The sequence below is a fragment of the Opisthocomus hoazin genome, chromosome 2 (assembly GCF_030867145.1).
Source record: "Opisthocomus hoazin isolate bOpiHoa1 chromosome 2, bOpiHoa1.hap1, whole genome shotgun sequence".
Taxonomy (NCBI): domain Eukaryota; kingdom Metazoa; phylum Chordata; class Aves; order Opisthocomiformes; family Opisthocomidae; genus Opisthocomus; species Opisthocomus hoazin.
Genome location: NC_134415.1, coordinates 100,802,645 through 100,817,093, shown reverse-complemented (window position 1 = coordinate 100,817,093; position 14,449 = coordinate 100,802,645). Strand labels below are relative to the sequence as shown.

General features: G+C 37.8%; 1 protein-coding gene across 1 annotated transcript in view; it reads right to left on the bottom strand.

Annotated features, from left to right (window-relative positions):
- Positions 1-14,449, bottom strand: part of EYS (eyes shut homolog) — a 966,530-nt gene that overhangs the window by 857,700 nt on the left and 94,381 nt on the right. Inside the window, exon 7 of the mRNA XM_075414597.1 lies at positions 7,675-7,834. Within this exon, the coding sequence (XP_075270712.1) occupies positions 7,675-7,834 (160 nt within the window). The remainder of the gene's footprint in view (positions 1-7,674; positions 7,835-14,449) is intronic.

Genomic DNA, 14,449 nt, shown 5'->3' with positions numbered 1-14,449 from the left:
AAATTCGGGGGGTGCCACAAAGATTAATGTTAGTTCTAATGTTATTTAATGTTGTTATTAATGATCTGAAAAGCAGATTAAACAAAAATTTGATCACATACAGCTTTTATAGCAAATTGGTGGCAAAACTGGAGGAGAAAGGTGTAATACAAACAGATCTAAAGAGGTTATATATTTTAAAGGAACATGTTTTAAAAGTAAGATATGACTCAAGAAGTAGAAATGGAAGCAAATATATTCCAGAAAAAAGAAAATATGAACCTAAATTATTCAGAGAGACAGAGTGAAGACCAAAGTATAGAAGTTGATGCAGAATGTAAATTTCCAATGTAATACAGGTTAAAAAGAAACTGGATAGGTCTTACAGTGCCTACAAATACTGCTTATGTCACAGGAAAAATATACATCAAAAACAGACACCAATAACACAGACAAAAATATGTCTTGAGTCTGTCACTTTGTAGTATTGTATATAGTATTTCAATAGAATGGTGTTTGGTTTGTTTTGTTGTTTTTTTTTAAGGAACAACAACTGGAATCAGAGCTTGAGAAATAACTTAAGAAAGCCTTCAAGAATTAATTCATATGTTACCATAATTCTAGCTTCAGTGGAGAAACAGTGGACTATGTCAGCTAATGATGGGGTACATTGTGTCTGAGAAAAAGTAAGCAATATCTGGTTAAGCATGATTAGCTGTACTTTGAAGAGGAAAGTCAATATTCAGGTTGATATAAGAATACTGTAATGGATTGGTTTACTTGAACATGGTAAAACAGGTAACTTTTGCTTAATCATGTTTTCTGTATAGTTTAATTCATGATAATTTCTTCAGAAACACTAAGCCCCAACTTGAATTCTTCCACTATACAGAGAGACTTCAGGAGCTGAAAGGTGTAAGACTAAGAGCATTTAGATGAATAAAATAGAGCTATGAAGATCAACTGCATAAGGTAAACAGTCAGTAGATCTACATGATAGTGTTGTTGATCTTTCCAATGCATTTTCTATTTTTAAACATGCTGTACATACACCTACACTGCAAACCTCATCATGTTTTAAACCCACTAGTGCGACACTAGCGGTGATTTTACAGCGGTGTTGACAATTTTTGTACCTAGGTAAGACCTGAAGTGCTGTATTTGTCTAAGCTAATCAACACAGGCTTAGCTGAGAAGCAGAAAAAAATGTCTCTATGGCTATTATAGATCATAACTTTTTAAACCACTTCAAAAAACTTGTTCTGAAGGCTTTTTGACTGTATTTACATAAAAGGCATATTTCCCTCCTGTTTATTATTGATGATTTGGTGACTCTTTGAGGGTGATATACAGTTATTTGAATGTACACTATCTCTCTAGCTGCCTCGCTGGATGCTTAAAGAAAGCTGAAAATTCCTAGTTTCCCTTGTCACTTTCAGCAGATTGATACATTGGGTAATGAGAAAGAATAATGCACTTCGTTGTCTATGAGAGACTTATTAAACTATGCATGGAGAAAAGATCTTAGACTTCTTTTAGGTTTTACTCTGAATGAGTAAACAAGGAAAGAATAAACACCGATATATGTAAAGCCAGAAGAGACAGATAAGCTAAGGCAAACCAGGAAACTCCCTGAAAGTAAATTTGGGAGTTATGTGCCTTAATAAAATGAGCCATGGAAGGCTGGTAGTAATGGGAAAGCAGGAAAAGAAAGTGGTAAACGGAATAGTTTGTTACCTGACTTTCAGGTCTGACTTTCATGTGAACACATTGCGATTAGGAAACACTCCTACAATGTCTCTGAAACTTTGCTACTTTTTAAATGTTCAGTTAGTGATGTAGAGCACCACTCTGGTTTGAGTGCTGGCCTAGTCATCCCAGAAGGTAAAAGATGAAGAGTTTTGTTCTTTGCTTAAAAAAATAAAGTTTGGCAGGGGTGGGTGAAAGTAATTTTTGGAGTTGATGAACAGATGTAGCCAGCTAGAGTATTTTATGCGTCAAGTTTAAGGGCACATTTTTAAACATCTCTTTGTTGAGAAATTTACTCATTTATTTAGAAATCAATACACATTGATACTATTTATGCTTCTGAAGAAACTACAGCATCTTTAAGTTAACAATGTCATATATAATTATTATTGATGGACAAGAATTCTTCCAAAATTCTTTATTATCCATATAGACCAAATATATTCATTGTGCAGTGATTTAAATTGGAAACCAAAATACTAAGAAATATGAAGGTATTTATAAATATCCCGGTGTATTGGGAACATTTTATTTCGTTTTAAAAGCAGCCAGAACTCAAAAGTGGATATTTTACTTAGAATTATCAGGTAGAACATTTTCACAGCCTCTTCTCTTTTCATGCAATTGCTGCCTGCCAAAGAAAAAAAAGTATTTCCAGCATAAGAGAATCAGTAGTCTTTCTATCTGTTGTGCAAACCAAGACCTGAGAAGAATTGTTGATTTAAACTGTTATAGGTCACAATCTGCCTGGAGTTCCCATTAGTATGGTACAACTTCAGATATTAGCCTCAATTAGTGTTTACAGTTTATCTGCTTCAACTTAAATATTATGCCAGCAAGGTTTAATATGTTGTTTTTTTTTTTTTTTGGACTGCATACTTCTCTGTCCTTTTATCTCAGTACGGTGGAATGCTACAGATGAAATGGAACCAATCTGATAGCTTTCTACGATGACATGACTGGCTGGGTAGATGAAGGGAGAGCCGTGGATGTCGTCTACCTAGACTTCAGCAAGGCTTTCGACACAGTCTCCCATAATGTCCTCCTAGGGAAGCTGAGGAGGTATGGGCTGGATGAGTGGTCGGTGAAGTGGATTGAGAACTGGCTGAATGGCAGAACTCAGAGGGTTGTCGTCAGCGGCGCTGATTCTAGTTGGAGGCCGGTAACAAGTGGTGTCCCTCAGGGGTCAGTACTGGGCCCAGCCTTGTTTAACTTCTTCATCGACGACCTGGATGAAGAGTTAGAATGTACCCTCAGGAAGTTTGCTGATGACACCAAACTGGGAGGAGTGGTAGATACACCGGAAGGCTGTGCTGCCATTCAGCGTGTCCTGGATAGGCTGGAAAGTTGGGCAGAGAGGAACCTGATGAGGTTCAACAAAGGCAAATGCAGGGTCCTGCACATGGGGAGGAGCAACCCCATGCACCAGTACAGGCTTGGGGTGGACCTGCTGGAGAGCACCTCTGTGTAGAGGGACCTGGATGTCCTGGTGGACGACAGGTTAACCATGAGTCAGCAGTGTGCCCTGGCTGCCAAGAAGGCCAATGGGATCCTGGGGTGCATTAGAAGTAGTGTGGCCAGCAGGACGAGGGAGGTTCTCCTTCCCCTGTACACTGCCCTAGTGAGGCCTCATCTGGAGTACTCTGTCCAGTTCTCGGCTTCCCAGTTCAAGAAAGATGAAGAGCTACTGGAGAGAGTTCAGCGGAGGGCTACAAGGATGGTGAGGGGACTGGAACATCTCCCCTACGAGGAGAGGCTGAGGGAGCTGGGCTTGTTCAGCCTGAAGAAGAGAAGGCTAAGAGGGGACCTAATATATACTTACAAATATCTGAAGGGTGGGTGTCAGGAGGATGGGGTCAAATCCTTTTCAGTGGTGCCCAGCGACAGGACAAGGGGCAATGGGCACAAATTGAAGCACAGGAAGTTCCATCTGAATATGAGGAAGAATTTCTTCCCTCTGAGGGTGACGGAGCCCTGGAACAGGCTGCCCAGCGAGGCTGTGGAGTCTCCTTCTCTGGAGATATTCAAGACCCGCCTGGACAAGGTCTTGTGCAGCGTGCTGTAGGTGACCCTGCTTCGGCAGGAGGGTTGGATTAGATGACCCACAGAGGTCCCTTCCAACCCCTGCCATTCTGTGATTGTGTGATTCTGTGATTCTGCTGTGTTTTTGCAACCTATGTTCTTAGGTACAAGATCTTTGTAACAACCCCTACCCTATCTGAAACCATTTGCCTTTCACTCTAGCTAATGTTATTCAGCCACACCCTATTCTAAAAGGCATTTTAAACAGCAAGAAAAATTTCTAGCGATCTGGTGAAGTGTATAAGAGATTGAATTACTTGTGTTGTTATTTTTTTTTCTGTCAGTTATCGCTGAAACTCCTTCTGTAACAGAAAATTGAATCCCTTGTAAAGCAGCGAGCAGTTCCTTTTTTCTTCATTTAATGAAGAGAAGTATTCAGAGTGAATTCCTCTGGTAATATTTAGCAAGTGACTTCTTTTATTCCTTTATTTCTGTCCATCGTCATTGATGCTTGGAATCTGTGTGCACTAACAATTTGTCTTTCAAAGTTGACAATGGTAGTGACACCCAACGTGGAATGAACAAAGCCTTAAAATGACAGCACGTGTTGCTGAGACATATACTGCTCTGTAATTCCAGTGACACTCCTGTGATATAGAGATCTCCCATGATGCTACAAAAATTCCTTTATCAGCTCATCTTTAGTCCAGGGAATAATGTTGTGCAAGGAATAGAGCTGGGCAAGAAATGCTATTGTTCTTTTCACCTATTTGAGTTTTGAGACTTACAAGTCTTCCACTGTACTTCAACATGAAATAGAGACAATCTCTAAGTATTCTGGAGATGGCTGAAGACCTTCCTGCAAATGGGAATTAGGGAATGAACTTCTTACTTTGTTTTGCTTGTGTGTGTAGCTTTTGCTTTACCTATGAGACTGTCTTTACTTCAATTTTCAAAAATTTTCTTACTCTCACCCTTCTGTTTCTCTCCTCTATCACACTGAGGGAGAGTGAGTGACTGGCTGTGCAGTGCTTAGCTGACCTCTAGGGTTAAGCCATGACACCATTGTATGCTGGAGAACAAAAGCATTTAAAAATTTGGATTTGTGGATTTGATCAGATAGAAGAGTTTAAATTAGGCCATGCCATTATTTTCTTCACTACTATAAATGTTGTCTTAAGTAGATTGTGAAAGATACAGGAACTTTTATATCCCATATCATTTTCTCTGGGACACTAGCTATTATGGCACCAGAGATTCTACAGAAGACAGTTTCAAACCACCCACATAGGTCAATAGTGCAAGCTTCATCCAAAGAGAGAAAGAGAAAAAATAGATTGCGGATAAATCTGTGAAAGATCTTAAAGGGTTTTCTTTTCTTAATGAGTTTCCTTTTCTAAAATTTGAAGATGAGGAAAAAGTATATAACTGAAGTAGCACTTTAAATTCCGGTTGGTGACAATGCTTGGGATGCAGTTCATTTCAGCAGCAGTAAGATTATTTTAATTAAAGGGCTTTTCTACCAACTTAATTAAGTGTCTAACATGGCCAATCAATTCCTGCCAATATGATTACTCTGTACAGAAGGAAAGATAGCAATTAATTAAAGGAAACTTCTTCAAGGACAATTGGGCTACTGTGGAAAACCTGAGAAGTCGCTGACACGAATTGTTTCATTTCAATGTCATAAGCCATGTTACTTCCATGTGCTGTTGTACATACAAAGGTTTTTATCCATTTTCAGAGAAAAGAAAGAGAAAAAGGAAAATAAAGAATTAACTGTAAAAGGAGATCAAAATCACAAAAGTCATGACATTTATTCAATAAAAACAACTACCTTTTATAAAGTTTTTAATTTCCTCTTTGAGAGTTTAAAACAAACACATGGATACTTTTTCTGAGTCAATTATTCAAAATGTGTTTTACATATAAGCCGAAATAAGAAATCTAGTTTAAAATTGTGTTTCTGTGTATACGCTAAGCTTCTCCAAGGTTTCATCGGAGTATGAAACCAAAATGAAACGGGTTTATTACTTTTAAAATCAAAGTTCTGCTTTTCACAACTGGGAATGTTATATTGTACCCTACTTTCTTTTCCCTAATATAAGTCTCTTCCAAATATAATTTAAATGTTACTGCAAAGCTGCAGCTGTAGTGTTTATAATTTATAAACACAATTAAGAACAATTAGATATGAAACTGCAATAGCCTTTCTGTTTGTAGATGCTATTTAATTCAGAGTCAGATAAACATGCACAAACTCGTACTGCATTGTCCTTCCCTCTCTCCCTATCAGACACATAGATGAAACAATAAACAGGTATAAATGAAAAACGCTATGGAACAAGAGTGAATGAGTAACTTACTATATAAAAATTGAAAGAATTAAAAAAAAAAATCTATTACGATGTAAAGAACCTCTTACAATGAGATCTCACAAAGGGTAGAAATTTGACCTTATAATAAGGTGTCCCTGAACACTGAAGTCACTTCGACTTGAACTCAGTCATAACTCAGTGTTTAGTAAGGTTAAGTTGCATTAATTGCATACATTTATTGCTGTTCACTATAGCTTGCCAAACTTTTGTTTCCTGATTCTATGATTCTATGATTATGTTGTGCAGTAAAGAGCTTACTATTATTTCAAAAACCTTGAAGTATTGTAATGAAACATTACTTGTATTAACAAATCCAAAATTTTGGTTATCACATCAATAAAACGTAACCCAAGATTAGAATGAAAAAAGAAAATCATACAGGTGATAAGGTGGAAGTGAAAAGAGAGGTTGGTAGTTACTACTGTCCGGGGTTTCTTTTTCAATGGTAATAGATTTAAAGTCCATTTCCTCTGTGTCTTAATAGCATTTCTTTAGATTAGTTTATTTTTAATTATTTAGGCAACAAATATTAATTTTCTTTCAGCTGGTTAGATTTTAAAATTCTGTTAATCTTTTTGGCACTGATCTTTGATATGCCTTTGGCCAATATCTGTTTCCTTAATGTTACCTAAAACAAGTGAATCACGTTTAATGTTTTTATCTTTCATAGATACTATATCTAAACATATCTTTCAGTGCATAGATAAACATATCTTTCAGTGCACTCTCCAACCAAAGATTTGTGAAGGATTGTAGAATCTAATTTAAATGAGGTTCTGTTTGAAATGTAAGGCTGGAAGAAAAAATAGAAATTGTTTTCCTTGCCAGTTAATACCCAGTGTGGTGAATCTTAGCTATTGTTCCAGGTTGCTTTTGCAGCTAATAGAAGAGAAACACTCCTGAAGAAAGTGTTCCAACCACTAACAGATATCTAACCCAGGTAGTCTTAACTCCTCTCTGACAATACTTACTCATTGCTAATACATGGAGTCTGGAAGACTTTTATAGTAGGTCTTACATTACTTCAGACTTCTAAAGTCAATTAAAGAGAATCAGTTCACCCCACCCCAAATTATCTTGCATATGTCTTTGGTAGCCCACTAAGGAATTCAAATAGAAGGTGGGATTCAGCTCTTGGAAACAGAACTAAAGTTGTCTGAACAATTACAGGCTGATACAAACTAACAGACTCCCTATGCTCCATTGCTTTGACTAATTAGGTCTCCAGGAACTATAACGAGAAGGCAGACGTCTAGCTCACATGCACAACTTCTACATGTAGACATACACTTAGCGTCTTAAACTGAAGCTGAAGCCTACTGTAGGTCTGTACTTACTACACCTTCATGTGGAAACTTCAAAAGTAACCTGCAAGTTTGATTTAGATTTTATAGGCTTCAGAATAGAGGGCAGAAAACGCAAAGAGATGCGGTTACTCCTCCATGCACTTCTCTCTTCCTTATTTTTGAAAGTTCAGCATTCCTATGCTTGAATATCTGAAAGGAAAGGAAACTACAAACTTCTACATGATTTGTGTATGCCTTACCTGTGAAATCATGAGGACACAAACACTGAAACAAAGGTTGCTCTCTCAGTTGGCTCATATCGATGCAAGTTGCTCCATCAGAACAACTATTTGGGTAAATTAAACACGCATTTTCAGCAAATTGGCAAAATTCTCCTGTCCATCCAGGTGCACAGAGACACTAGATATAACAAACACACAAACAAACAAAAAACAAGAACAAAATAAACATAAAATAAAAATGTAATGTGGCAGACTGTAGAAATTTCTTGGGGTCTTGTGTTTTACTACTGAGTAAAAGTACGGCAGAATGCAGACTGTTACATCCAGTGGAGACTATTCCTCATGCCTGTATTTTCAGATGATAAAACAGTTGAGAGAGGCAGAACTCATCTACCATGTCTGTTGAAAAAGTGTGGGACAAGAGGACACATGAGTAGGAGGAAGTGGCAAAGTTAATTACTGGCTGTGAGAGATGAAGCTGCCCGCAGAAAACAAAAGAATTGAGTGTGAAAAAAGGACTTGAAAGGCATGGAGGTGAGGAAAATTAAGATGTTCGTGTGGTACTTTTCAAATACATGGAGAAAACCCCAAGTACACCCAAAATTTAGATATCAAATTTGGTATGAAAGCTTTCAATTTTTGTTTTGTTGTACATGTTGTCTCATGTTCTTTTTCCTTAACCTCAGATTTTCTTCTTTATTTTTTCCACTCATTCCACAAATACAGCAGGAATGATGTGCATATCCTCCCTGTTTTTTTTTTTTTTTAATTTCTCCTACAGGTATGTACGTAATTAGGAACTTGAGTGACTGTTTTATGACAAAAGATTTAAAGAACTCAGCACATGCTGTTTGACCAAGTGACAAAAAAGAAGAAGTATTATTATTTTTCTGTGCTCAAGCAGCTATGAAAACTTTTAAAACAAAGAAAATAAAATCCTTATCTTAGTATCAGGAAAAAAACTTACCACTTTTTAGTATGTAAAATGCATGCCTAAATGAAACTTTAGAAGTTACTCAAACTGGGAAGATAACAGCTGCAAAGAACATAAGGAAATTACTTAATAGATTACAAACCTGTTGCTACTTAGTGAACGGGATTGAGGGACTTACTTGTGGAGATCTTTTTAATTACATACTGCTTCCAAATAGAATACATATATTTTTATGAAAAAGAAGGTTATGAACTTTTTCCTTCAAACTCTGTACAAAAATCTAAATGAGGATAATTCTATAGTTGTCAGCAAATTCTGCCATGCCTGGAATGACTAAGAACTTAAAACTTCATAGCATTTATTCATTAGCCTACAGTACACCAGGGTATGTGAATGACTTTTTCGCATAAAAAGAGAAAATTGGTTGGTCCTAACTTACTATATCTGTCATTACAAAGGGTGAACATTTTTTTTCCAAGCATTACATTACTGTCTTGCAAATTATTCTGGAGAAAAAAAAAAAGTATGATTATTTGTTGAAAGTGTTTTTTTAAGTCTGCTTCCACATTTATAGAAAATACTACTGTAACACATGCCGTTTTAAATTTCTGGAGCTGAACTGTAGTGGCAGTACATTGCTTTGTCACATGGACATCCCACCTAACAAATTCTACACTGCTAGAAGTTTTGGAACTCCAAGGGCAGAAATTTCTTTTTCATAGGTGTTGATACTGATGTGGGAACATCAGATTTCTTCTCCCAATCCACAGACTTCATGGATACAATAAAAATACTCTGGTTATGCCCACTTTTAACAACATTATATCAGTTAGAGTAGGAGCTAGCAAACTATGTAAGTGGAGATATTCAGTTCCCCACATCCTCTTTATGTTATCTGAGCCGTTATTACCTTTGGGTTCTTGATGGCTGCTGAAGTAGCTGATCTCTGCTACTCATTTGGTCCCAGTTCTGAGTTGCTAACAGACCCACAAAGGAGATTTTCTGCTAGTGAAGCTGTAGTATCCTGTCCACTGTGGTGATAGTAACTCCTGCATCTTCAGCTGCTCTGGCATGTATAGTCCAGAATGGATTTTCTTTCATGTGTTGGTAGTGCAGTTTATGATAAGGTCAATTTTTCAGTGGGGGTTTCTTAGGTGACAGTCTAGCTCTGCAGATTCTTCAAACTTCTATTAGGCAGCCCAGAGTCCCTTCAGGGGGGAGCAGTCTAACAAGAAGACTCACCTACTCGCCCCTCCTCTCTTGCCCTATCCAGACCTCTGACGATCTAGAATTTTTACTAGAATAAGTCTTCTTTTATGATGCATAACAAATATGCTCATATAGACGTATAGCAACTGTAAAAAATGGTAAGCGAGGCTACCATTCCACTGGCATTTAACCTCTCACATCAGCAGAGACTATGAGAGGTTCACTGCACTGAACTTGGGCCAGAGCATCTGCCATTGATTCGTATCCAGTGATATCAGGAGATGAAGTACATAATCTCCAATGTGATATGCTTATTCACGCAAATTCCTGATTTCAGGTAAAATTATTAGAGGTCTGGGCAGAAAAATGGTGTAGCTTAAATTAATTATTTGCTTTTTATAGACAATATATTCCTTCATTTTTCAGGTGGACATATGGGGAAAACAGAAACTACTCTTTTGTTGTGACCAGTATTCCTCTGATGAAGTAGAATTCTATCCATGCACATTTCATTTAGGGAGGTGGTAGATGAACTTCACTTTTGCATAGCTCCAGCAGTTGTCACCTCTCTTTTCATCTGACTTTATAAAATAATGATTTTTTATTAATATTTAATTTTACCCTAGAAAGGCAAATAAAGAATGTGCATTTTTTGAGTGTTTGGTGGTCAAGCAAGAAAGGGCAGATATTGAAGGATGAAGAATAATGTGCAAGAAGCTGTATGGTGTACTAGAAACATACTGTGCAGTATTGGAAACAGCTGCTGAAGGTACCACAAAATTTATACAGCACATGGAGTATGTGTGTCTGAACCTAGTAGCATTAATAAACAGGTTAAAAAATTTTATTATGAGTTAAGTACTTCAGAAATACACAGTGCTGAGTTAGCTGGCTGAACTTTTATGGAATCTTTCTACAGCTATCCACCTTATCTCAAGGGCCCAGCTCCTTCTTGGACAGACAAATCAGAAAAGAAGAGGTTTAGAGAATTTCTGTATCCTTGAAAAGTGGTTTAAAGTTGAGCACAGGATTTATTTTAACTGACTGTGTTAAAAAATAATTCAAACTCAGGTAGCTTGCCCATTTCTTGAATTTTTTCATGAGATGTAGGAAAAGAAAATATTTCAACGTTACACAAAGTTATCAGTTCCATATTATTAAATTCATACATTCTTATGCAAGGTGTGGGGCTGAGAAAACAACTTTCACATACGTAGTGCAAATGTGTGAAGGTGTAATGGTCTTATACAGTACCTTTTTGTTATAAAATCATAAAATACGGAGGAGGAGGAGCTTACCTCTTCATCTGTTATTAATCATCATGATTCAGCTGATATGAAAGGTACATGTTGTTTTATTAACAATGAAAATTTAGCCTACACTCTTAATAAAATTAAAGTAGTACAATAGTAAAATTCAGTCCAGATTTCTTCCTTAAGTTATTGATTATTCTTAGGATGCATAGGGTTCAGGGCCTCTTTTTCTTTTACACAAAAACAACCTGATCTTTTAGACCAGTTGAGTGACGAGAATGCAAAAGAATTATAAATTGTGAAAGACCCATCTAGCGGGTTTTTTTACATTTTTTTCATGAATACATGTTATGAAAGCTTTTTTTATTTGTTGTTTAATTTGCTGTTAACTGTGAATAATCAAAGCTGGAGTTATCTAGTTTTCTTTGAGTATGCCTATTATTATGTTACTTTGCTAATCTGGGATGCCAGTTTAATACCTGTTGGCTGAAGATCATTCAATCATCAGGAAATCTTATTTTGTAAATCAGTGTGATTATTTTCCAAAGTGAAAAATATTAAAAAATCTTCAAATTGTTGTTTTAGTTGATTTATGTAACCCACGTAAATGAAACATTAGAATTTGCTTTTGCTCTGTTTGTTATTTCTGTTCTGGGGATAGTTGTTGCCATATGATTCACTGCTTTATTAAAAAAAAAAAAATTTGTATAAAGGTTTTTTGGAGGCTTTTTGCGATTTTGTTAAGATGTGAAAAATGTTTGGGGATCCTCAACCACCAGAAGGAAATTCATAAAACAGAAAATTCTAGTTAAAAAATCTATTTCTAATTTTTCACAGCTGCCTAATGACTTTAGATGTATTCAGCTGAAGTGTCAAGATGAACACGGGAATTCTGCTTGCAACCTATCATTGTGATGACTGCTTGAGATTTTGATAGTACATCTTATTCAGGTGGGAAATACTGAAGGTCACTGACATGCCGTAATCTGATATAACATTGCACATTTATGATTGTATACTAACAATGAAAGTGTAGCTGTAGAAAAAAATTCCCAGATGTTTAAAGGCTTAACTATACAGTTGAGCTAGTTGACACAAATGTACTCAATGTATTTTCAATGTACATAGCTATATATTATCATTAGGAAAAGTTTCTTCACTGAGAGGATGGTCAGTCACCAAGCCTGTCAGAGTATAAGGAGCATCCGGACGATGTTGTCAGTCATATGATTTAGTTTTAGGTAGTCTTGTGAGGAGCGGGGAGTTGGACTCCATGATCCTGAACATACATAGATCTATGCAACCTGATGAGATGCATTGCAGAGTCCTGACGGAATTGGCTGATGTAATTGCAAAGTCACTCTCCACAATATTTTGAAAAGTTACGGCAGTCAGGTGAAGACCCTAGTGAATGGAAAAACGGAAAAATTGCACTCATTTTTAAAAAAGGTAGATGGGTGGATGCTCGGAACTACCGACCTGTCAGCCTCAACTCTGTCCCTGGGAAGATCATGGAGCAGATCCTCCTAGAAGCTATGCTAAGGCACATGGAGGACTGGGAGGTGATTCGAGACAGCCAGCATGGCCTCTCCAAAGGCAAGTCCTGCCTCACCAACCCAGTGGCTTTCCATGGTGGAATGATAAGAAAAAAACAATGGATGTCATCTATCTGGACTTCTGTAAGGCTTCTGACACCAGTCTTCCACAACACCCTGCTCACTAAGTTGGGGAGATAACGGATTTGATGGGTGAACTGGTTAGTGGATAAGGAAGTGGTTGGATGGTTGCAGCCAGAGGGTAGTGGTTAACAGCTCGATGTCCATATGGAGATGGATGATGAAAGGTGTCCCTCAGGGGTCCGTACTGGGACCAGTGCTGTTTAATATCTTCATCAATGACATAGACAGTGGGATTAGAAAGTTTGCAGAACGCACCAAGATGAGTGGTAGGGTTGACACACCAGAAAGACAGGATGCCATCCAGAGGGACCTGGATGAGCTGGAGAGGTGGGTCTATGTAATTCTCATGAGGTTGAACAAGGCCAAGTGCAGGGTCCTGCACCTGGGTCAGGGCAACCCCCAATATCAACTCAGGCTGGGGGATGAAGGGATTAAGAGCAGCCCTGCGGAGAAGGACTCGGGGGTACCAGTGGATGAAAAGCTGGACATGAGCCACCAGTGGGCGCTCGCAGCCCAGAAGGACAACTGTACCTTGGCCTACATCAAAAGAAGAAAGGCCAGCAGGTTGAGGGAGGTGATTCTGCCACTCTACTCTGCTCTAGTGAGACACCACCTTGAGTATCGCTTTCAGCTCAGGAACCCTGAGCACAAGAAGGACATGGAACTGTTGGAGCAGGTCCAGAAGAGGGCCACAAAAATGATCTGAAGGCCGGAGCACCCCTCCTACAAGGGCAGGCTGAGAGAGTTGAGGTTATTCAGCCTGGAGAAGAGAAGGCTGCGGGGAGACCTTATTGCAGCCTTTCGGTACTTGAAGGGAGCCTATAGGAAAGGGGGGAAAAATCTTTTTGGCAAGGTCTGTTGTGATAGGACAAGGAATTATGTTTCTAAACTGAGGGAGGGTAGATTTAGACTGGACATAAGGAAGAAATCTTTTACAATGAAGGTGGTCAAACATTGGAATGGGTTGCCCAAAACGGTAGTGGAGGTCCCATTTCTAGAAAATTTCTAGGTCAGGTTGGATTGGGTTCTGAGCAACCTGATCTAGTTAAAGATGACTCTGCTCACTGCAGGGGATGCTGGGCTAGATGTCCTCTCAATGTCCCTTCCAACACCAAGCATTCTATGATTTTGTGCCTATATGATCCTCATGGAGTCCTTCTAATTTGAGATATTTTATGATTCTATGACTCTGTGATTCCATGTGTTGCTTGCCAGAATCAGGTAACTGTGGGAAATAGTTGATTAACCTGTGAATTTTTTAATAAACTGTACATTTTCAGTTCTAATGTACCTTCTATTCAAATACCTATTTACTCCACAGCTTTAGGACAGAAAAATTTAGTGAAGTTTTGACTCAAGCATTGAGGGTACCAGAACCCAACACAAGGACTGGCAAGGGAAATGTAAAAATAATATTTAGTAATCACCTGAATATTTTTTAAGAGAACGTTATATTATGCAATAACATATAATTCAGTAATAGCATTATTTCATTGAAAACATTAACATTCGATGTCATCTGTACATTACTCTATTTTGTTTTTTGTAGGTCACCCTATTAGTTATTTAGTGTACACTATAGTACATAGAATAATCCAGGTGGGAAGGAACATCATGAGGTCAGTAGTAACATCTCCCACTGAAAGCATGGTCAACTATGAGATCAGACCAGAATGCTCAGGACTTTATTCAACTGAACTTTGAAAATATCCAAGTTT